The sequence below is a fragment of the Phaenicophaeus curvirostris genome, chromosome 5, assembly GCF_032191515.1.
Source record: "Phaenicophaeus curvirostris isolate KB17595 chromosome 5, BPBGC_Pcur_1.0, whole genome shotgun sequence".
NCBI lineage: Eukaryota > Metazoa > Chordata > Aves > Cuculiformes > Cuculidae > Phaenicophaeus > Phaenicophaeus curvirostris.
The window spans coordinates 41,241,759-41,267,001 of NC_091396.1; the positions used below are offsets into that span (position 1 = coordinate 41,241,759).

The following is a 25,243-nucleotide window of genomic DNA, read 5'->3' on the forward strand; positions in this document are numbered from 1 at the left end:
ATATTTAAAAGATTATAGCCACACTAATACTGAGAACTGCTTTGCACATATAGTCATCTGAGACAATTCAGACAACTCTACTTCTTATGTTGTGTCATCTGAAATAATAATTTATTTTGTTGATAACTACAGGAATAAATATTAGCCAATTCTATGTGAAACTTCTGTGGAATTAGCCTGGTATGGTTTGATATTTTATGAGTGATTTTTTTTATTGGTGGTATACTAAAGTCTGACTTTGTTGGCATTCATAATTAGAGCTCTTCAGGATCAAAAAAGGGAAAGAATGGCTCTGGTTTTTCATAATTCTTGAGACAGCAGATTACCTAAAATGGTGTAGTGGCATGGTCCTATGTCCACCTCTGCTTCCAAGCATACAGAAAGGTGCTGCTCTGAAAAGTCAATAGAATGAAGTACAAAAATAAGGATGGTGAGGCCACTTGAGAAAAAGCATTTATAGGTAGATAATAGTGCAGGGGAAATAATTAAAAAGTTCAGTATTGTTTTTAAAACTAGTTTTAAAACTATTACTGAAGCAACAGAATTTCAAATCTCTTCATCTGAATTTCAGCAGACTTTCCACAAAACCAATTTATGTTGAAAGGTTACATGCAACAACTTGTAAAATTGTTTTAGGGAGAGCAAGTTATTGCACTGATAATGTGTGTTTTCACTTCTAGAGATCAATGAGTACTGCTGCTTCTTAATCAGAACTCTGTCTTCACTAGTAGAAAGTCTCAGTGAACATCAGTCTTTGGTCAATCTATGCTCCAATAGCTTGGAACTGAATCTGAGAGGAAATACTGCCTTCAGGATGCTTGGAAATGTTTGTTAGGCGGTCTACATTTTTCTTTTCCATAGTTTCCCACTCTTCCTAGCACAATTGTGAATGCTCTTGAGATTGCATTAAGCATACTTAGACTGCCCCCAAGACACACTGAAAGGGATGTGGTTCTTCCTTCACCTCATGCATAGCCAGATTAATCATTGAGGGAGGAAATTTAAAGAGGAATTAGTGAGCAGTTAGAATTTTTTCCTTCTTAATAGCTTGTTATGGAATAATCCTATGAGAGGAATAGACATGTCATTCTGAATAATAAAAGTCGTAGTCCAATGCCATGGGAAGTAGAAGAACTTGACAGAGAGATTCCTCTGCTCCAGCATTACATGGTGTATGTGTGAAACCAATCTTTCTGTCTTCTTGTCGTTGTTAACAGTCAATAATTAATACAAATATTGGCTCAGTCAACTTTTTGATCAACTTCAGTGGTGCAATCAAACCTCAAAGTTTGTCAATTACATGTGGACAGTACAAAACATGACAACATAAAAAGCCTATGTAGATATGTGTATTTATACCACTAAAACAGGAGGAGCTTGGAAGACTATAACCTGGATTTGGAACTTGTTCCCCATGGGACTCCTGTTGCAGTTAAGTACATGTGTCACCCTTCTCCACATCCTGATTTCCCCTACTTCACATTACTCAAAAAAACCCCCCCAAAACAACAAAAATTCATGCATGCAGTATGTTTTTTCTGCAAAGAGTCTGAATTTAAAATGGAATTCACATTTTTAAAAAAAAAGATGTGCGAGCATATCTTTACGTCTGTGAAGGTTGTTGAGCTACTTAGATTTATAGATGTTGTGATGTAAATCCTAAATCCTTATCTCCCCAAGATTTTTGTGAGCAGCTGAGCTGTGGCTGCTGATGGTTCCATCCACAGGGTGAGAGATTTAGAGATAACTGGGTGTGCCAGTTCAGTATTTATAGTAAATGTTTTGAAATTTTTGAATAAAATAACATCATGGGCTGCTTTATAATTCAACTGTTTCAGCCTATGTCTTCCTTTCATCTATTGTCATGCCAACAATCCATTCAGTACAAATAAAAGGCTTTGTGCTATGATTGGATTGTGAGATTGCCATGTTTTTGAAAGTTATCAATGTGATATGCATTTGTATACCCCAAACAGTATATTTCTTCAGATGCAGATAGGTATCAAGAAATCTTGAAAGCTCCAGTAAGTAAAATAGTGATGAGGCAATGAAGTCAGAAGATCAAAAAATAAGTTTGTTTCTCTTATTCTATACTTATCTCAATATTCTTGTCTCATTCCTCAAAATGTGAAGAATGAATCAAATACAGAAAGTGCATGTTTAACATCTATTCAATTACCAACAAAAAGTCACAGTGTGGCTACCAGAAGCATAATTGTTTTCTGTCTAACATACTTATGCTAGCTGCAAAATTAGGAACTGTCATTATAACCTGCCATCACTCGAGTAAGTGTAAGACAAATACATCCAAGAGTTCTACTGCTATAGAAACATCAGTGAACTGAATGGCGTGAAAGTGCTAGATATTTGCCCGGTATACCAACCACTAGGATGCAGACATTTATAGAGGCTTTAACTGATGAATTTTAAAGCTAAGATGTGGCCCTCTCATGTTTTCCAGTTAACTTGCTGACCTTGAAGTGTTTTCATTTGACCTATAGAACTGAGTGTCCCAAGTATGAAGAGCTGATGGTTTACCTGTAAACATCACTTGAATATAAAGATACTGTTTTAAAAAGTATTTCCCTATCTTCATGCTCTTTATTCAAGTTACAATACTCACATGCTAAAAAACCCCTGCATTTAACAATGAGCATCATAGAACTGGATTCAATGTGTAATGGATTCACTTTTAACTGCTGGGAGAATGTAAAGGAAGGGTATGGGCAGGAAAAAGAAGACTAATTGGAAGGCAAATTTCAGATGGTGATGTGTTCAGACAGTAGTAGAAAGTATAACACAGTTTAGATGGAAGAACGAAAGGATCTAAAGTATTTCAGGGAGGTTTTGTGGGTTTGGGAGTTTGGTTTATTGGGTTTTTTTGCAGTGCTGTCATAGAGACCATTATGAAGCAATGTCTAGCAGGCCACAATTGTGAATTTCCTTTTTGTTTGTGGTAGATGATAAATGAAATGACCATTCAAAGCATAGTGCTAACTGATAGCAATCGTAACAGTAATAGTGGTAATCTTTACAATGTTATATATTTTGTTTAGTCCCACATCTAAAACTAAAGTTTCTCTCAGGAATATAGGTACAAATTCAGTTAAAGCAAATGTTTGATAATGCATCTGGAGGCAGGGTAAGGACAAAAATGTATCATTTTTAAATCTGTCTGCAAAAAGGGAAATTAAAGGGGCCTTGAGTTGCTAGAAACATTAATGTGCTTTTTTGTGTGTGAAATAAGCATTGCTGTTTATAGTAGGCTATAGCATACATATAGGCTACAGCTATAGCAAAGATGAGATAAGGCAAAGAGAAGCAAAATTATTTAGAATCAGAAGGCTGATATAGACTGACTAAATACCTAAAACTAGTAAAATAGTAACATTATGCTGGCATGTCTGATCAGTCACAGTAACAACTGAAGTTAAAAAAAACCCAACCAAATACATGAGTTCAATCTATTAGCAGCTTTTGTGGCAGTATAAAGCAGAAGCCTCTAAAAGTCTTTTCTCTTAAGTTGTTAGCATCTATGTCCTTGACTACCTTCAGAGAAAAGAGGACTTAGAAAATACTGGCTCTCCAGCAGTCACCATTTGTAATTATGAGCTATTGCTTGAATCTATTAGCAATGAAGCCACCTGTTTGCCCAGTATAAATAGCTCAAAATTTCCTGCAAGGAAATTATGTGAGGCATCAATAAGGAATGATATTACATTTTTAGGTCAATATGACTATCATTAGTTGGCATTTATCTTTTCTTACTGATACCATATTTGGCAGCCAGTATCATAGGAGCCTGAGAAATTGCTGCTCAGTATTCTGAGGTGTTAAATTAGCCTGTTCAGTAATGGCAATCATCCATTCTGGTTGTTTTGCATTGTAAAGAGAGCAATACATGTACTAGTGAAGTGATGGCTCCAGAGGCATTAGACCATCAGGATCTTTGGATGTAGATGGTTTTGTACACACTTTAAAAGGGTGCAGAATGAACTTCACTTCTCTCTGCTGTGGAAGTGCCTGGCTTTGGAAGACAAGAAAGGAAGGGAAGGTTCCTGCAGCCCTGAGCTCTCTTCTCCATGCTCTAGTTTTCTCTGGTCGTGTGGCAAAGACAACCTAGACGTAAGAAGAAACCTCAGCTTGCAGTAGATGGGTGTATTTGATTATACTCAGAGTCAAATACTGGCTTTGTGCTCCTGGCATAGAGTTTAACAAAATGTTTTTTTATGATTTCCCAGCCTTTTTGTAGTCACTGCTGCCTTTGAAACATAACTACCTATTAATTACTTTTTACTTTTGAACTATGTAATTTAAATGTAGAAGCTGAAGTTTCAAGTACCTATTCCAGCAACTAACATGGATATTCAGGATGTTGCAATACTTCCCTAGGCCTAGTAATAACTTTGATATCTAAGATGTGCTTACAGAAGTTGACTTTCTAATGTTGTGTTTGCTTCATTTCAGCTTCAAATAAGATAAATAATATGTTCAGATAAATCTCTCATCTATTCCTAATTCCTGAGTAATTTTAGTTTTGATCCCCATGCTTCAAAACGCTTACGTTATGTATAGCCTCTCTTTTCACTAGATTCTGCATGCTGTCATCACCATGTACAAAACCAGCCTTCTACATGGACTTGGGATATATTTGAATAAATGAATAATTCCCAGAGTTCTTGGACATTTAAACAGATTTTTTTTTTTAAAAAAAGAGAACAACTATTCTTTTATCCTTCAAATTTGAGTCACTGAAAATGTATTTACTATATGCAAGTCAAATTTGAAATTAACACGTGTATAAAATGCAAAAGATATTTAATTAGTAATGTCAAATGGCATGATCAGGCATGCATTAGAAATGAATGTGCAGACCTGGCAACATAATTGTTTCTTGTTCAGTTATAGGTGCCCAGCGCAGGAGAAGTCCCAGTGCCCTTGCCATTGAAGTATTTGAATCACATTTGGGAAGTCATATTCTACAGGTAAAACTGTTTTTTCGAAGAAAAATCAAAGTAACTAACTAGTCATATTTCTGACAATAATTTGAACAGTGTTGTTGTCAGTACTTTTATTAATGAGTTGGGTTTTTTTAAAGCTCATATTTCCTTCTTTTTAGAAAGCCTGTGATTGGGAGAATGTTAATGAGAGGGGCAAGTATTATTTAGCTGAATCACAATGTTTTGTTGTTTAGAACTGTGCAGTAGGTGTTTGTTCACAAAATGCTTTTTTTTATTTGTGAGCATGTGTGCACAAAACAGTGTTTTGTGTTGGTGATTTGATTTGCCTTGTCACATATAGTTTTAGTGGGTTTTCTTTCCACTGCTTTGGCTTATCAGCAATGTTTTCCTCCATGATCTGCAGAGAGGAAAAAAAAAATTAACATCAGCATGCCTCCTAGGTCTCCTTAGCTATGAGATAAAAATGAATCTGGTATTTGTCAAAGAATTTAGTCATACTGTAGAAGTCATTACATTCCAAGAAGATTAAACTGAAAGACAATGACCTGATGGAAACATACATGCTTTGTTTTGTCAGGACTACTACAACCTTTCTTAGGCTGCAGTAATCAAATGTGGAGCAGAAACAGTTAAGAACAAATGTGTTGTGTTTTGTCAACAAGACAAAAACCCAGCACTACAGAAATAAAAACCATGTAGTCTTTTCTAAATGTGGCACTGAATAACTGCTCTCTCGTGATGTACACAGCTTCTCAGTGCAAATATATTGCTTGGTGTATTATCTTTTGAGAGGTACAAAAGAGGTAAATTAGGATATTATCATGAGGAATATTCCACTTAATTTGGAATGATTGAGAGCTATCTCTCTCTACTAACTCAGCTGTGGCATTTGAAAGCAGTATGGATAATGTCAGATTTTTCGCATCTTTGTAAAGTAACTTTATGCAAATATCAACAAAATAATTTTCTAGAACGTGAAAACATGAAATTAACTGGTAGAATGAATTTCTGTTTGAAACAAAAATCATGAATGAAGTGATTCAGTTAGTTGTACACGCTTGGCAGAGGTCTAGGTCAAGTTTTTGATTCTGTAAGCAAATACCTGTGTTATAGTTACTGTATCAAAGGTATCTGCACTTGTATCTGCAGTGTTGGCATATCAGAAGTGCTGTTATGCTGTCTGATAAGTGTAGAAACAAGGAAGAAATAGCAGATTTGTGATATTCCAGTTCATGTAACTTGTCAAAGTGTTGTTTTGAGTAAGCAAACATGTAGTGTATAAACTAAAGGTATGTTTTTTACAATATGAATAATAATGAATATCTAGGTAAAACCTAGGATGGCCACTTTGAAAACTACTTGGTATTTGAATTTTTCACTTATTGTGTATTAAGACAATTAGTGATTTTATTGCGTATTTAAACTAGATTCCCCTTTGGTTTTTTTTTTTATTTTTTGTATGCATTGATTTTAGGATACAACTTTATCATAGTACTAATAAAAAAATATGTATTGCACTTGTATGTGTAACTGAGGAATTTCAGTCAAAATTACAATAAGCATCGCATTGAATATCTGTTGAGGTGTGGCCTTTTCAGGGAGGGTGGTGCTTTTACCAAATTACTCCCATTAATCTCTCAATTGATAATAGAAAGTTCCACTCTTACATTTAAAAGAGTATAGACTGTTGATGATGGATAAAGGACAAAATGAATTAATAATGGTGGAAAGTTTATCATGATATGTTAAAGTCTTGTCTTATTTTAACAGAGTAATCAACACTTGAAAGGAAAGCCTGGGTCATGCATTGAAGTACCTCACTTTTAACAGATCTGAGAGTGCTTCAAAGTACTGCCTTGTGGTCTTAAAGTATAATGATAATCTTCAGAAGCCCAACTTATTTTTAAAACAACAATCAGACAGATTCTGTGGTGGAATATAGTTCTAACAAGTTCTCATTTACTCTGCTGCTCCTAGAAATTATTTTCAAGGCAGCATTGTAATAAGTATTGTTAGCAAGTGAAGTAAACAATCTTGATTATATCTTGGGTATAGCTGTGTTTGATTTCAGAATCTGCTGTCAGGGGAAGTTGAATTGATACTTAGTATGTTTAATCTCCTTTGCTATTAATATTCTGAAGACTGAGTTAGGTGTAAACTTAGAAATTAAGGAGCCTCTCTAATCCTTCTAATATTTTGATACTTTATTGTCAACCAGATGGGAAGCATAATACATTATGTTTTTAAAAAGTGGATATAGTTTATTTATAGTGATGTAAACACAGAAATGGAGGCACAACTTGTGATGATTTACATCTTGAGTCCACAAGTGTCAGTCATGTCAAAAAAATTTCCAAGCCACAACCGATTGTTATATATTGTGCTGAAGAGATTTCTATAGTAGGTTTGAAGCGAAGACACTATCCGCTCTGTGCTTGTGAAAAGAAAGACAGCACAAAATATGAATGCCCAAACACTATTTATATCAGAAGCTTCACATCAGGACAAAAAGTCTTTTAAAAATGTTTTCCAAGTAAAATCACCTGAGTGATGAGCAGTAGAAATGCTTGTAATGGAGGAGAAAAATAGATGATGGCTATACATTAATTAATTTTTGACAAGATTTTTTGTTTGCCAAGTTATATGCTCTGTTATTTTCTACATTTTGTCTGAAAAATGATGTTAGAATGAGAATAGACCTCAGTAAAGACATCTTCAGTTTTACATTTCTTTATATATATTATATTTGTTTATTAAAGAAACCCAGTAAAAATTATTGCTTCTAGTATCTGCTATTCAAAAATTTGACTGAAACTTGTTGTAAAAGCTAGCGAGAAGATTAGAATTTCTTTCATTGCCCCTGCATTTTTTCTCTAACTTCATTGCTATTGAGAAGATGTGGAAAAGGGTCAGTAACCCCATATTCTTCATATAATCAGGAATGATCAAGAAATGTAGAACTAAATATAGAGAAAAGGGAAAGTTAGTGAATATATTTGCATATGCAAATTAGCTTAATTGATACTGCTTGCCTCTACAGGGATTTTTCATTACAAACTGGAGTGCTACATTGTTCAGCTCATATTGAGTAATTTAGTAACTAATGAGACCAGTTTGCACTAATTTGCATATGATAAATGAGCTTAATTGCAGTAAATAACTTGGAGGCATAATTACTTAATTTTCCTGTGTTGCATGGCTTTTAAGTTCACGTATGAACAACTCAAGATAATTTTGCATATTTAAATTAGTTGCTTTTAACATTCTTGAACAAAAAAGAACACACCTTACAATTTGAACTCTAAAACAATTAAAAGTAAACCATACAATATTTTCAAATAAAATTTAATATTTGTAAAAACTATATATTTCCTTCTTTAAAGATACCATTGTCTTTTTAAAGAATAAATATGCAGAATTAAACAAAATGGAATAGCTTTAAAGTCAAAATAGGGTAGAAAGACGGTGTTAGTTATACGAATAGAACCATGTATGTGAACTATAGTGAATTTATATTCCTGCATACAAGAGGAGTGATGACTTTCATAATTGCATTCTTTGCTTCAACAGTGCCTATTCAACTGTTAAGAAACTGTAACACTTCCATATAGCATTATATTACCATACACAATAACTTGGATGCTGGTTTTCTTAAATTGTCTATGCTGTCCTACCTTTACTAGTTTTGTGTGAAATAATCCTGAAATCAGAAACACGAAGTTCAGAGAGAATACCTGTAGTGCATGTACAGTTTTGTCCAAAGTGACCCACCAAAGTAATCTGTAGTATACACAAGCCCTGTTTTGCTTCCTAGGAGCCTCTGTACCAGCACAGACTTGATCATGGAACGTAGTTCTAGAATGGGAGTGGAATTTGAACTGCTTGGAAGCTACATATGGCTCAAATGCAGCAATTTGGCTGTACTCCATGCAGTGGTCTCTTACTTTCTGTGAATGAAAGGCAATCTGACATTTTATAAACATATTTCTCATCCTTTTTAATCCACTGGAGCCCCCAGCTTGTGGATGGAACTTCATGGAGATTTAATTGTGTCTTTACTTCCATTCTATAGAGAACTCATTGATGTTATTTCAGCTTTTCTATATATAAAGTCAACAAACAAACCACCCACATCCTGTGGATGTAAGAAGCCTGATGAATTGCTAGCATTGTGAACAATTGAAAAATGTCCCTCATTCTAATAGTTTTATATTCTTTTTATTGTAAAATTACTTGTATTAAGGCATCCAGGACTGTAATAATAAGGCTAACATGAAACTGTACATCCTGCCTGTCAATATAGCATGCTGCTGTTCTTCAGAGTGGGTCCCTTATTAGTTGTGAGGTGAATGTGTGGGATGAATGCAATATCTCTGGTTTCTAGTGAATTATTTCAGGTGATGCCAATACCTAATAGAATAGCTTGGACTCTATCTAGGTCACCAAGTTACTTTCTGGAGCATGTCAGATAAAGTGCAATTTCATCAGGAAAAAGGAAAATCAGTAACGGTTTCTTTATTCCAAGTGAGCACTCTAGCAGTTACTCTTCTGTCCACAGGTAGCTACTATCCACCTGCACTCCTAAACTAAAAGAAGGCTGGGTCTGTAATTGTGTTCCAGAGTCTGATCCCATCCCTTTGTCTGAGCTGTGTAGTAGCTGCAAATAACAGACTGAATCATGCATGTAATATTCTCAAAAGTAGTTATGGTCACATGATAAACCGAGAACTAAAAAATGTGTTAATATCTCAACAGTCACAAAACAGAACAAGAGGCTTTTTCATGTATTCAACCAGAAAAACTGAAAGTCATTATTGGAAAATGTTTCCACATGCTCCTCAAGTTAATGCAGTTTTATCATCTAATTTTTAAAGGAATGTTGTCAAATACAGAAGGTGTAGAAAGAAATGTCCGATTTGAAGGAAACTTTCACATCAGATTTTTTTCTGTTACCCAAATAGGTCTTGTCCTCCATTAATATTATTATTGTTGTTGTTATTATTTTTATTTTTATTATTGTTATTTTCGTTATTGTTATTATTACAGTGCTGTTAACACTTTTTTATAGGACAAGGGTATTCTGCCATGCTTGGCATTGACAAAAAGTGGAAAGAATTCACTATACAATTTCACTACAATATTTAGTTGTGTTTGGAAGATGTTGCTATATACCTGTAGTAACTAGATTAGAATATAACAAGACAATTACACATATATTTGGACAGCATGCGGGTAAAGTTTTCCATACACTGTGAATATGCATGTTCAGCATGCAACCAGTTTAGATTGTGCAAAACCTGTGAATCAGTTTGTTGAGGCAAATTAGAGAGCAGTGAACAGAGCAAGTTATTTGCATTTTTGCAGTAATAAGCGATTGTGGATTAATGTACAAGGGTTGCACACAATTAACGATTTCAGGGAGAAACAGAAGTTTTTCCTGTAAGGAAAAGTGCTAATACTTTGCCCTGTAAGCACACTGTTAGGAATTAAAATTGGCCCGCAGTATGTATAATTATAATTGAACAAGAAAATAAATAGTTCTAAAATTTGTCATCTCCTACAAATGTTTGAGTATTCCAAAACTTTGGATTGTTTTAATTGGATCTAAGCAGTAGAAAACAAGTACAAGTTAACCTTAAGTTTAGAGGTAGTTCTGTGGCTTGCTAGGCAATGGCTGAGCACAAATCCCATTTCTTCCAGTATCTGAATTATTACAGTTAGCCCCATCTGACAAGAAAATGAAAAAAGGTGGGAAAATGGACAGGGAAGTATTGCAGTGCTATAAAAGATTAGGGAGAAGATTTATCTTCTCATTTGCTATTTTCAGTCGCTCTGTGTCTTACATAATGAGGTTATCTCTGTATAACACTAGTCAACACAGAAATAGTGACACGAGACTAAAGGTGAGGAAGCAGCAGCTGGTAGTGCTGATGGAGAATTTTTCCAGGCTGTATAAGGTGTTAGCAGAAAAGACTTCTACTGGCTTGGAGGTCTGTGAAGGGCAGTTGCTAACAATGATGTTAGTGGAACATTTTCTGTGGATGAAGAAGACCCTTTAGCTTCTTGCAGCCTGCATGGGATTAAAGGGGTAGACTACTGCCAGCTGATCTCTGTTAGCATGTGTCAAAGGCAAGCAAAAAGATTAAAATGTGAAGAAGCTGACAAGACTGAGATTATGTTGGAGAACATAGATCTGTGCTTTGTGAAAGTAAAGATCTTGGGGATGAAGTAGACGTTAAGTTACGCATCAGTAGCCAAAAATAAAGTGGAAGTTAAGAGACAAATTAAAAGGAAATAGCTGTTACAGATCAAACCACTCAGCAAAGTGATCCTAAACTTTTTCTTGGCAGTGAAGAGCTGTGTGAAATGTGACGAGACAGAATGAGTGTGTAGCAAGTAAGAACTGAAAGTTTGGAGATTGCATAAACCTCTATGGTGACATAATTTCTGTAAAACACACATGCAGTCTGCTTTCTATGCTTGGATTTTAATGCTGAACCTCCTATTTATCATGTTCAGCATATTTTTTATCAGTTTTCTTCCTAAGATTAAGTGGCATCCAGAACATTTAGGTACAAAACCAAAGAGGGTACAAGTTGGCACAAAGTGCAGTCTGGAAATTGAACACAGTAAGGCAGAAAAATAGGCACTTAGTCTGCATCTCTATCCAACATCAAAAATGTTCAGTATGCAACTGTGTTTTATCTAGAAAAGCTGACAATTGTGTAAAGTTCAAATCAGTCATTCAGAAACAGTGAGGTAACAGTAATAAATTGGATACTCTAATGCCTTAGTATAAACAACAAAAATTATGGATTTATGATGAAAGAGATGGTTGTATATACAGAGGGGAGTGCGACTTTCTAAAAAAATACAGTTTTTGAGTGCATGGGACCAAAGAAAATAATCTGGATTATTTTAAAAACATTAAATTAGGATCAAAATCTTAAAAATGTCAGGATACTAAGTTTTATGTTGAGAAAATGACAGACACATTCTACATGGAAACAGTAATCTGGGGTGACACGAAATTTCCAGTTACTAACTGCTCAAACACCTTACCTGAACACAGTTTAAAAACAGGAAAACACTTTAAATGCTGATATGTCGTGAAAAAAAGCCATAGAACTCTGGTAAGAAAAGATTAGTATCTTGTTTTGCAGTGTGCCTTTCCAGGGATAAAGCATCTCCCATAGCAGTTTCGTCTCTATGATTTAAGGATAGATGCTATTTCATCTTTCTGCAGCTAAATATATAATCTAAATAGGCATCTATTCAGGTTTGATCACCAGTCTCTTCTCAAGTATTTTGTAGATTGATTGTCTTCTCAGAAGATCATCCCCTTGTAATAAAAGGGTAAATGCTTATATCTGATGGTAATTTATTTAGAACTTTAGAAATCTAATTGTACATTTTATACTAGTGTAAGTCATTCAGAGTAATGATAAGAATTATATTTGAAGCTGAAAGAAGACAGAAAAACCTCTCTTGTAGAAATTTAATGTTGTAGGCCTCCATTCACTGTTGGATGCTCTTTTGCACTTCAAATGTGTAAATGCTGCTGAGTGCTAGGATATGGCTCTGGTTTTACAGCAGTTAAATTATAACAGAGGTCAGGCTGATACATTATATTTTTCTAAAAAGGGCTAGGAACAATGGCTAGATCAGATTCTGGAAAGGTTGAAGGAGTTGCACAGATACCACTGTTTCAAGGGGGAACATCTCAGGGACGTTGGCTGAAACATGTAGCAAGAGGATTTCCTGTGTTTAGGAAACTGAAAAGGTGCTAATTTACATACTCCAGTTTTTCCCAGTCACAGTAAAAACTCTGTGTTGACTCCATAAGGGCAGGGCTTTCAATATGGAGTTGTTGCCCAAGGGGTCATATACTAAAAGGAGACTAGAAGAGGGCTGGGAAATAGCAAATTGTTTTGCAATCAGAGCTTGAAGCAATACTCTTAAACCTGCATTTTATATAGCAACTATATATAAAAGCATGCAGTTTCATTTAATAAAGAAATATTTGATCTGAGCAGGACACAGCATACTGTAGTGTGTCATTTAATTCCTGAGAAAGTATTTGAAGAAAATGACATATCTCAGCACTGTTTGTTGACCATTTTGTTGTCACCTGCTGAGTGTTGTCATTTCCATAGCCAGTGGGCTGTATTGAATCAGACAGAGGGAATAGGTCATTAAAAGAAATGGAGGACTTTCTGCAGCCTGTAGATGCTGAAGGAGGAATTTTCTTCAGATACATCAAGAACAGTCTATTTAATGGAGTCTACATTCAGCTATGATTTGGGGTTTAGCTCTATTTTGTTCTGAAGTAAGGTGGCTTGAGAAGTATAGGCAGCATAAACTAATGTGTGGGTTCACCAGATAGAATTATACCTTCCAAGATGTTTGTAAAGATATAGGTGAAAACAGTAAGTGTTCTTGTTTCAGAATGTCTTCTTTCTTTTTCGTTTCAGTCACAGCATTCATCAAGAAAGGAAAAAGGTGTTGATTTTATATAAAAAAATGGGAAAAATTATGGGCATGCTGTGCAAGTTAACTGCTATTTTTCTTCACTTTCTTGAAAACTAATGATAGTTTCAAAGTTGAGTATATTTCTAATTTCAGGTCTTATGGCATTAAATATCCTTTGTACTCCTCTACAATAGAAGTTAAGGGCAGTACTGTGTACCCTGTTTTTGCACTGGAGCTGGCAAAGGGTAATATTGGAGTCTGCATACAGAGAACCCTTAAGTAGAGTATGGACAGCTGAGAGTCATGTGAATGCTGTTGTTTAAGGCTACTTTTAGCTCTGAGTTCTTTCATCATATCAGCTATCTGCTGGTCCCTTTTCATACCTTTTTTTGCAACTCCAAGGTCTAAAGAAATATAAAAATTGAGTATTAACATAGAACCTGAGTGTTCAGTCTTCTCCAGTGCTATAGAAGCTGGAGCCCCAGGTGCAGTGCTGTATCCCCAGGATTTTACTTGGAAGTTGCAAACACCTTTACACAGACTTCAAAGCACATAACACTTAAGGGAATGAAAATATTGTTGAAATAAATGAGTCAGGCTTGTAGAGCATGCTCTCTATTCTGAAGTATATTATTTCAAAAGTTGATTAAAAATTGTTTTCATTAGTTGCTGCTAAAATCGGTGTACTAGAAATTCTGCCTATACAGAAATTCAAAAAGTGAGTGTGGATGCAAACTATGACAATTTCAGAAGTGGAGTAATTGTGTGTAATTACATTGTATCACAGTTTCTTTGGCCAACATTAAATAGGGTTACAGAGGATACAAAATGATGCTGAGTTCTGTTCATTAATCATGCACAGTACTTAGCCAATTAATTGTTTTCTTCTTTTCCATTTTAAGGAGAATACTATATAGATATACCATTTTACTTTACTGTAAGACTATACCTCTTTGCTAGTGACTGATTGAATCATAGAATCGTAGAATAACCAGGTTTGAAAAGACCCATCGGATCATCAAGTCCAACCATTCCCATCAATCACTAAACCATGTCCCTCAGCACCTCATCCACCCGTCCCTTAAAACCCCTCCAGGGAAGGTGAATCAACCACCTCCCTGGGCAGCCTGTTCCAGTGCCCAATGACCCTTTCCATGAAAATTTTGTTCCTAATGTCCAGCTTGAACCACCCCTGGCAGAGCTTGAGGCCATTCCCTCTCGTCCTGTCCCCTGTCACTTGGGAGAAGAGGCCAGCACCCTCCTCTCCACAAGCTCCTGCCAGGTAGTTGTAGAGAGCAATGAGGTCTCCCCTCAGCCTCCTCTTCTCCAGGCTAATAAATTCTTCCCTACATAGATAGTGGTTTAAAATGCTTATCATTGGCTTGTTTTGCACTTAATATGTATTATTCTGTTTTCCCTTTCAGTAGTATCTTCTGCTTAACATAAAGATTTTAATCTTTGTGACTGTACATGGTATTTCAGTATTCAGAGCAACCAATATTTTACCCCAAAACATATATCTAATATGGTCTAGAATTTTCTGTTGGTTTTGTTTGGTTGTTTTTTTTAATATAAAGCATTCTGTCAGTGGACAATTGTGGAAATAAAAAGCTCTCTGCTGACTCTAGAATGAAAAGTTTGGGACAATAAATTTACAAATTATGTAGTCAAGGAAAATCAAAGATAGAATATGATCCTCCCTTTGAAGAAGAAGGCCTAAATGTTATTCTAAACATAAATAATAGTTATCAAGATGTGTATTAAAAGGTAGGAAACAATTCAAATTTTCAAGGATACAATGTTGTATTTGGCTATAAAAAGAAAAAGGAAGTGCTTTTGTTTATTCTAAAAATAAGTTTATTGTACTGAAAGTGAAAGTAGTTCTCCATGTTTTGTGTGTCTAATTTTTTGAAAGTAGACACGTTTATGGCGTGCAGTTGGCATACAAAAAGAGGTATTTTTCAATTCAACACCTATTTGTAGGCTCCTAAAGCTATACCTGTGAAAGATCAGACCTATACATCTACTGGCCAGCAGAAGGTGTTACACCTTCCTACAGAAAAGCCAGCTCTTGTCACTGGAATTGGTATTGAGGGTATTGTAGGGATTCTTACTTGTGTCTACTTAGGCCCCTGCACATTTGCATTTTAGGATGTAACAGTTCACATTAGGTTGGGCACATCCTGTGGGAGAGTAGGGAGTTGCCTCATGTCTAGTCCTTGAATGTTTAGGATACTGACTTTTTACTGCCCAATGTTTGCCAACAGCCTAATTAGCAACATTTGGCATTCATTCTACAAAAGTTTCCCCAACTCCCAAACAGATTATTCCTGATGAGAGTATGAATTATCGACACATAGAAGACTTGGCAGGGAGTCACTGTAGCTGCTATTGCTGAACTTAGAAGCATGTATACCCTTAAGCATTGCTATAGAATGACACTCAGTGACCTCCCTCATGGAGAGGCTGTGATTTTAGAAGACTCGGAATGTAACTGGAAAGTGGCCTTTCTTTCCTGAGGAAATGGTTAACATTTCTTAATTTATGGATATTATCAAAATTCGCTCCCAAGTATTAAGGTTATTGTTGCATTCTCAAGTAAAAGGGAGAAAACTCATAGTTTTTCAAAGCAACTAAGGAAGAACAATCACAATAGCAGAGCACAGCATTTTAGTTAAAGAGCGTTTATTTTGCTTAGTGTCAAGAATGTGGCTGTCAAAGGACACATGCAAATTTCTTAGTAGGTATCAGTGATATATTGGCAAATTTTTACATAGGTTTTTTTTTTTATCATATAGAGCATTTTAATGTGGTATGTTTTCCTCTTTATAAAAATGGTTTTTGTGGTGTCATCCAAATCTTACACTTGCAATTCCTGGCAGTATATCTAGCAGTAAAAAATTGTTCATGATTTTAAAGTAGTAGATGGTATCAGCAGAGCTCCTTAGTCACTAGACAGGGAATGAACATTTACACATTTTACAGATTTGCTGCACCTGCAAGTTTTCATCATCTGTGCCTAAATCACCAGGAACAGTAGAAATACAGGAATTAGGTGTGTAGTGGCATATGAAAGCATTAAGGAATGCATACTATGCTCAGACAGTGTCCCTTAATAGAGAACAACTACTCACTAATACAAGAAACGTGACTACAGGGCAGCAGCAAGCTGACCTGCAACACGAAGACAATCAGGTTTATCAGCAAAGCCAGAAGCAGAGCCAGGAAAGGAAAGCCGACGTCCAGATGCTGGTAATACAGGCATCCTACCCAGACTTGGGCATATGGGTCCTGCATCTGTCAGTGTTACACCAGTAGTTGGCTCCCAACCTGGAGCAGATTCTGTATTCCTGATGATTTAGAGATCCCAGCCAACACAGTCACTGAATGGATAAGCCAAGTCTTCTGAAGCAGTGCTGTTATGTTTGAAAGGCCAATTTAGATCGAAAGATGTCCTGTGAGATTGGATAAGGGCTCTTCCCATTCATGGCAAGATTGTGGTGCGTAAGTTTTTTTCTGCTTATGCAGGCATATAAAAAGCAATAACATAGTGAAGAAATAACAGTATTTTTTAAATGCCAAAAGAAAAATTATCCATCTGAAAGGACTGGAACTTACAAGCATTGTTTCTCATGTAGAAAAGCAACTTGGCTAATATTTACTCGTTCACTCTCCTGGGAGAATCAGTATAGGTTCCTAAGTCAGTCTTGATCTCCAGAAACTCTGAAATTACTTTTTTTTTTTATTAAAGAAGTTCTCTTCCTATGCTGTGCCCGTTTCAGAAGCCTGCAAAGGCCAAATCCATTCTTGCCACACAGAGAAATCTGAGAGTAAGAAAATCTTGTGACAGACATAGGGGCTTCTGCCTCCACTCTCCCCCAGTATTTTCTCCTTCAGCAAGATTCTTTATCCAATACTGTGTTTCACTTTTATAAGCTAATGGGAGAGTTTTGTTTCAAAGATTTTGTAATTAAAATACTCACTTATGAATGAATGCTTAACGTCAAGAACCATCCAGGACACTCTAGGGCTGAGAAACTCAGCACATTGGCCTCCTTTACAGGATGAAGGTGTAAAAGAACTCAGAAAGGAAGCTTAAAGCATTTTCTTTAATTGCCTGTAATCTCCTTCAGAAGTACCTATATATATATATTTCAGTGGAGCACATACTTCTTCCCTGACTTAGATCCTTAAACTAAATTCACTGTAAGCATTAAGTGGTCAAAATGCCAGAGCTGAAGTTGCCCTTGAACAGACTAGATAGGTATTTCTTCACAGAGAGAGTGGACTCTGAACAGGAACACATGCTACTTTTATCAGCTCTCTCCCACAGCTTTGCTTGCATGCTTTTATTTTGAGAACTTTTTGTCAACCCTTTCTAATATGGAATTCATACGGCATATAGGGACCATTGGGAGCTGATCTTATAAGGCTGCAGGGCTGTAGAAATCTCCTCTGTTGTAAAGAGAGTGGTACTGGAAGGATTATCGACAGTGCAGCATGTACTTCATAGCTCTTTAAATAAAAAATGACAATCCTTTAAAATAAGTAGCCAATAATTATTAATTCATTTAGCTAGTACTATAAAAATGTTAGTCATTTGGAACTAATATGGTTTAACATGCTTCTACCTTTGGGATTTCATTGTATTTTACCAATTATGTACTTCTATTTTAAAGTGTTGTTAATGACAACAATAATATTTCTCTTAAAGGCGTGACTTCATTGAGTTTTTAATTTTAACCAGTGCTTATATTGATTAGCAGGAGGGAGGTTTTGTGTCTGCTTTAAAAGGGAAATGCTTCAAAATAAAAAAACCCATCATGAATATAAGAGGTAGAAAAGTTAAAATGCCCAGCTTGTACTATTTTAGCCCACTAAGACACAGGTAAGTGTTTTTATAAGCTTCTCTTGAGATAAAAAAGGACATTAAATTAGAAATAGATAAAGAAATGTCCCCTGCTCAGTATGCTTTTTCTGTACGATGATACAGTTCCTTTGAATTTCCTTTAGTCTGTCAATATATCTAGTACTTTGAATATTAGTTATTTGATTGTCCTGCTGTGATTTGACATATATTTTTAGAGATGTCACATGTGTCTGTCACCATAATCACAAAATTGTGGTGACAGATTCTTATAAATTATTATAAATAATATTCTCACAGATTCTTATAAAGCATTTTGTGTATTACATAAGGAATAAGGACTTCTTATTAGAAACAAAGCAAAACAAAACTGTGGAGATAATTCTGCAGAAAAATCTCGTATTGGAAAGTATTGAAACCTTTAAAAAATTTTCTGCATTATTATTTTGCTCATTATGCTGTTTCATTAACTGTATTCATTTCTGATTTTTCTTACTGTAGATGAATTTTATCTTTTCTGGCAAAACCACTTCATTTTAACCAAACTGCCTATGTGATGTCTGGGGCATGCAAAAGGCAGACTTTAGAAACAAAGGCATTTCACAACTATGAAATAAAGCTTTTGCTGTAAATTACCCATTGCAGTAAGTTTTCTCTCTCTTGTGACTATAGCAGAAGCATAGAAATTCACCCTAATTGTCTAGAACTAGATTTTGTGAGTGTCCCCCACATATTAGCACATTGAAGGAGCTCTAACTGACATGAATGTTATGAGAATAATTTAAGGGGAGTGGGAATAGTTTTTCCTGATTAATGTAGCAGCCAATATATCGATAAATTACTGTTTTCATTAAAATTTTAAGTGATGTTATGTAATGATTATTCAAGAACTCTATGTTTTATTCAGCATAACTCATGTATTCTACAGGCACCCAAAGGAGAGACAAAACTGAATGCCTGTCTGTTTCACTCTGTCCTGTCAGGCTGAAGGTTCAGATGTAAATCTTCTTGGTTGTCACTGTTTGAAATAGGAATATTAACAGAAAAGCAGTACTGAACAACAATGCAAACTGTATTACTAGTAGATTAAAAGACATGTTTGGAATATAAAAATTTCTATAAAGATACAAGCATTCTTTTATAATCAAAATTGTAGGTTTGTGATCCATTTGTGTGAACTCCTCAGCACCACTCATACCACAGAAGATCCTGAATTAAAAGAAGGAGTAAGCAATGTGATGATGTTCTGATCTTGCTCTTCTTTTCCTTAAATATTTTGTATTTTGAAGTATTCCTGCAGAACTAAACCTTTAGGTCACATGTGATAATCATCTGAAGTCAAATTCCTCCATGAACTTTATGGTGCAGAGCCACAGTATGTAGTTAATAGTATTTTAAAAATTGAATAAAAAGTAAGAAGTCCTAGCACAGTAAATTAATATAGTATGGAAAACAGTGAATATGCGTATTTTCTACAAATAACTGCTGTTTTTACAACACAAAGGCCAAAATCTTGTAATCAACATACTGTCAGAACAGAAGTCAGAGAAACAGAGAAGCAAGCCCAATTCTTGTCTCTTTGAAATAAATAAACCCATAATGATTATAAAAGCAACAATGACAACTTAATAGATTTTATTTCATTTGTTCACGTGAGTATAACTGATTTTTTATGCTGAAAGTAAGAACAGTTTTTCAGTTGCCTAATGGAGTAGAAAGGAGGAAATTCAGAGCATGTTTTAAGCCAGGCCTTTTCAGAGTATGTAGCTGACTGAATGTACGAAAATGCGTTTCAGTGATTAGCTTAAATTCCAGAAGTGCTAGATATTTTTTTTTCAAAATGCTAAGGTTCTCAAGTATCAAACAAAATGGGACTCTTCAACCCAAACCTCGTGTCTTACAAGTTTGGGGTTTTTTAAGAAATACATAAGCTGGCAGAATTCCTCAGACCTTGTCCTGCTGCAGTTGATGACAGTATCTAAATGGAATTTTACTTCTCTAACTTTTAATGCTTTGTTAAGAACCAAGAAATGTTGCCACTCTTCATACCTCACAAGTGCAGATCCTCTCATTCTTTTTAAAAGCTATTTATTCTGCTGACTCCTTTGGGTGCTCCTGATTTATATCACTGTTAATGAACTAGAGCTGAAAACTTAGCACTCCTTAGAGCACATATTGTCTGTGTGGCCAATTAGTTACAATAAACTTGTTTGGAATTCTGTTCTGTGCTTCAGTTCAACCCTACAGTTAAGTTTATGCTTGACTTAAAAGATGCTTAAATGATTGTCTTAATAGGTGCATATAAGGATTAAAAAACAAAAAATATGGTAATAATGATTAAAGAAATGATATCCAGGACTGAATACCATGAGCTACTGACGGAAAAAGAATGAATATACTCTGATATTGCAAAGGTTTTGCAGAAGAGTGTAACACCCTTCATTATAGGTAGAAAGATTTCCTCCTTCAAATGAAGTACCTCTTTTAAGAACAAGATTATTAGTAGTTCCCTGTCAATATAACAAAATAATTCATTAAGATTTGTTTATTTCAAGATAATTTCCTTGGTTTATTTTGTGCAAGCATATATTACCCTGATTTCTGCTTTCAAGGAGAGAGTTACTTGCTGTTCAACTCTTCTTACCTTTGCAGTTTTTGCTGATGCTATAGTTTCACATCTGGTCATGTGACAATCTTATATTATTCAACCATTGAGCCATTTGAGATATAACATTTTCTAGTTACACCAGCTAAACACTTGTAGACTGATTTGACTTGAAAAATACTTGCCTGTTCTCATCACCAGGTACTATTTTTGTTATTCATAAAGAAGCAATACCAGTACTTAAAGAGGTTATGACTTACCCAACATTCTGATACTATTCTCCATTATTGCTTTGCAAATCTAGAAAGGATCTTCAGCAAAGAAAGTTTACTTGACAGTGGGATATTTTGGGGTGTTTAGGTTTTTTTCTTATTGATTTAATAATTTTTTCCTGGCTTCTGTGATTTGAAACCTGGACTATTTCAACCCTGGGCACTGTAATAATGGTGCCATTGAAAAAAATGGTTTAAATGTATCAGTTTGGTTACTGTCTTTCTCAAAGAACTTTAGCCAGTCACATATTTCTTAGCTCACCAACTGAAAGCCTGAAATACATTCTCAAGTCAGTAATCACTTGTTTTGAAGTCCTCTGCTGGGCTGTAGTCTTACCTTTCAGAAGTTAACTATGAAATAAATGAAACCTGAAGTGCCCTGTAATGTAGAAGTTTTCCAGGAAGTCACTCATCTACTGAAAATACCATGACTGCTAGTATCAAGAGGAAAGGGAACATAATATATTCATTGGAAACAATTGTGTCTATATTGCCTGTCAGGTCAAGATCTCATCTAAAAACTTTCTAAACATAATTTCTAAAAGTAATGTTTCATAGAAATATTGGCATCTTTCTCTTTGAGAAAGGCACCTACCTGAGACTCCCTGTTTCTGTTGAAAGGTTGAAAGTTCTGTAGTTCCAGTGGTTTGTTGCCATGGCATTCTCCTTTGTGTTACTGCCTGCAACCAAACTATAATGCATTGATGGATTATTTTAATTCAGACTGTCCATGGTATAAATGATTGCTTTAGTAAAGGAAGAAATATGATTAAACACAACTTAATACTTTAGAGAACTATTCTTCACAAAACATTTTGAAATATTTTTATCTATTTTAGGATTTTTAAAAAACACTATGTTTTCCTAGGGGAAAGGAGATGTCTCTCTAAACAGCCCTGAGATATGTATCCATAGGAGGTAAAATATTGTAAAAGTGTATTACAATACATTGAATATAAACTTCAAGCCTCTTCTTCACTGCTAGTAGTACAAAAAGTAGTTCCTATGGGTTAGAAAAAGTAAATCTTAATAAATCATAGTATTGGACTTGCAAAATAAAACAAAAGATTGGCGAAAGCTTCCTGGTGAAATTCATAGAACAAAGTTTTCATATTTGGGAAGAAGCACCACTTCTTTTATAGCAAGTGGTTACCAGTTACTATATGTACAATTTTAGCAGTGGTTGCTAAAGGCATCTTATACAGGAACATTTTTAGCTAGAATAATTTCAGTGCAGTTATTAGTTTTATCTGCCTTCTCTAGAAACTCAGATCTTTATATGACCCAGAATCGTGAATGTAAATCTGGATTACATGCTTCTCTATCCCATTGAAATATACAGCTACAGTCAAAGAATCTGTATCTGAACTGGGAAATAATGAACTTTATTCAAACTAAAGAAAAATTTTTGTAACATTGTACAATATTGATTTTTTAGGTTAGCAATCAGATCTAGAATGACTTTTGTTGAAAAAAATGGAGTATATTCTATCAGACATCCATATACAGTGAATGCAGGTTATCACAGTCACTTTTTTGAGCTGATGAGAACAAATACTGACCAGGCATTACTGAGGATCAGAACTTGAACCTGTGGAACTTGAACTAAAAGGCTGGGTTGTAGGAGCAGAAAACCTTTACTGCAATCTTAATTTTTCTGTTATCTGGTTACCAGCATGAGAAAGCAAGCTGTACTGTATTACCTACTAAGAAGAAATTCTGAGTGGGTTTTTAGAAACAGCTCTACAGTACCTTGCAAAAATGGGATACCCTGCATTCATTACCACTTGTGTGTTCAAGGCGGGAAATTGCAGTAGGATGCAACCTGCAATATCTGTTTAGTTTGGTGAAAATCAGTTGTACTCTTTGAGGATAGTTAAAATCAGGTGGGGAAGGGCGCATATGGAGAAAGGGGCTGAAGGGAAGAGAAGAGTTTTCCACTATTTTTTTTTTTCTGTGAACCAAGATCAAATATAGTGATAGTCCTTATCTCTCTGCATCACAAGCTTTTTCCATTTCTTCTTTAAAAACCTTACTTTTTGGAATCCCATTGAGATCAGTCTGGTTTCCTTCTTTAAAATCTGTGAAAGGTCATTAAAAGCTAATAAAGATTTGAAAAGTGGGAGTTAGCTAATATGAGACTGTAGGTGAAGTAGTTTGGGCTCATTCAGACACAATGGATGTGATGGATAGTCCCAGAAACACAGCTGGCAGTACAAGATTTTGCAAACATAGATTGGCTTATTTTCTTTGGCAGGAAAAACTACTGAGATTCTGAAGTACAAAACTGCTTTTATGCTCCACACTTGCCAGACCAGTTCCAGAGACATCATGTGGATGAGAAGTGTGAAACTTGTAGGGTTAGTGGTATGCTTTCAGGTGAAAGAAACTATAATTACATGCTGACAGCAATCTTGTCTACATGTTGTAAAGAGGGGAAATGTTTTTGCTATTCTCTCTCTCTCTAAATGACCATCCTCATGGGTTTTGCAAAAAACTCTTGCCCTTATTTTGTGTTGTACCGCCAGTGTGGCTATTGTCTTCACAGTGCATCTGGTGTGAACTCTAATTCCTTTACCCAGAGGAAATCCTTCTCCAGTATTTGTTAGTGAGAGAAAGGGCGTCTTAAGCTTTGCACCACTGAATGGAGACAGTCTGCATGTTTCATGTGTCATCTTTCTGTACCTGTTTTTTCCCCAAAGAGGTCTTGTGATACTTTATTAGAACCTGGAAAAGAGATTGTTTCTAGTTTTGCCATGTCAGGCTTAAACAGAAAAGATAATTTTCTGCTTTTTCTAATTAATGAAACCAATACCATCATTAACATTTGGGATGGTTAGTTACCTATGATTATAGCTAATGAATTGTAGTCATGATAATGTAAATGAAGCAACAGACTTACAGTGATTTATGTCACCCATGAGTCTGGCCTTTAAACTGTTTGTGACTGTTAACCTGTTGGGGACATCAGGTTAAGAAGGTTGAGTCCATTCCAACAGACTGTATTCTGTGAAATATATTTTCCACAATGCCACTAGATGCATGCATTTCAATCTCAGTTTACAGATGTTTATTTACTCATATAACAGACTCAAATGGAGTTAATTTGGGGGATTGCAGTTGAATTATTTTGGATTAGACTATTATACATGGCAAAAGAAGGGACCCTTGCCTGTGCAGTAACATTGTTGGAGCCCTGAGGCTGTTGGCTCAGCTCATGATGTATTGTGCTGCTAGTGTTTCAGCTCTCCCAGGGGATTGCTGGTCCTACTATAAGGTCAGGAGTTAACTACTTGTATTTTAGCAGTGTACTGATATCAATACGGCTCCTATGGAAACCTTACTTGACGTCATTTTTGGATCTTTGCTGCTGTAGCAAAGCTTTAGTAAAAGTCAATAAGAGCATTAGATTGTTGTCTGTATTATTACTTGCCACTTCCTGCCAGCAATCTACCAATTCATTAGCAGAGAGTTTTGGAAATCTCACTTGATTATTTATGCAGTCAATAGCAAGGCATGTCTGCATTCATAATTGTTTGATTTTATGGCCTCTTCTTTAAACAAACATTGTCTATGGTAATGCGATGCCCTGATGGATGGGAAAGGTTTTGTCTGTGAATATCATTTAGATAATTAAAAATGACAGATGAAATCGCCTGCTGTCTTGACCTGTACTTTGTTCCCTCAGTGATGCTGAAGAGATGCTGATTGCTGTCAATCAAAACCCATTGGAGGTTTGTAAATTCTGGCTGCTGTGAACTCTGACCTCCAGTGTTGATCTGAAATAGATAATAACCTTGAAATTCTATTAGAATTTAAAAACTGTCTCACCAAAGGGGCATACTATATATTTTTTCCCCTAGAACATGACTACTGAGTGTCATTGTTTCGTCCACACAATCTAGGAAACAAAAGTAAACATACTGTGTTCAACAAAACTTAATATTGCAAGTCAGAACTTAAATCTTATAAAACAGAATCACCTCTCTCTTGTTTCTGTTTCAAAGGTGCAAATGTTCTTTAGAAAAAAATCCATTTCATACTGCATAATGGTGTCCAAATAATG

The 25,243-nt window shown here is 35.4% G+C and overlaps 1 protein-coding gene across 4 annotated transcripts in view; it reads left to right on the top strand.

The window, feature by feature from the left end:
• Window positions 1–25,243, top strand: part of NPAS3 (neuronal PAS domain protein 3) — a 617,745-nt gene that overhangs the window by 298,117 nt on the left and 294,385 nt on the right. For all 4 annotated transcript variants that reach the window (XM_069858438.1, XM_069858439.1, XM_069858441.1 and 1 more), the window contains one exon: window positions 4,903–4,985. In XM_069858438.1, the coding sequence (XP_069714539.1) occupies window positions 4,903–4,985 (83 nt within the window). The remainder of the gene's footprint in view (window positions 1–4,902; window positions 4,986–25,243) is intronic.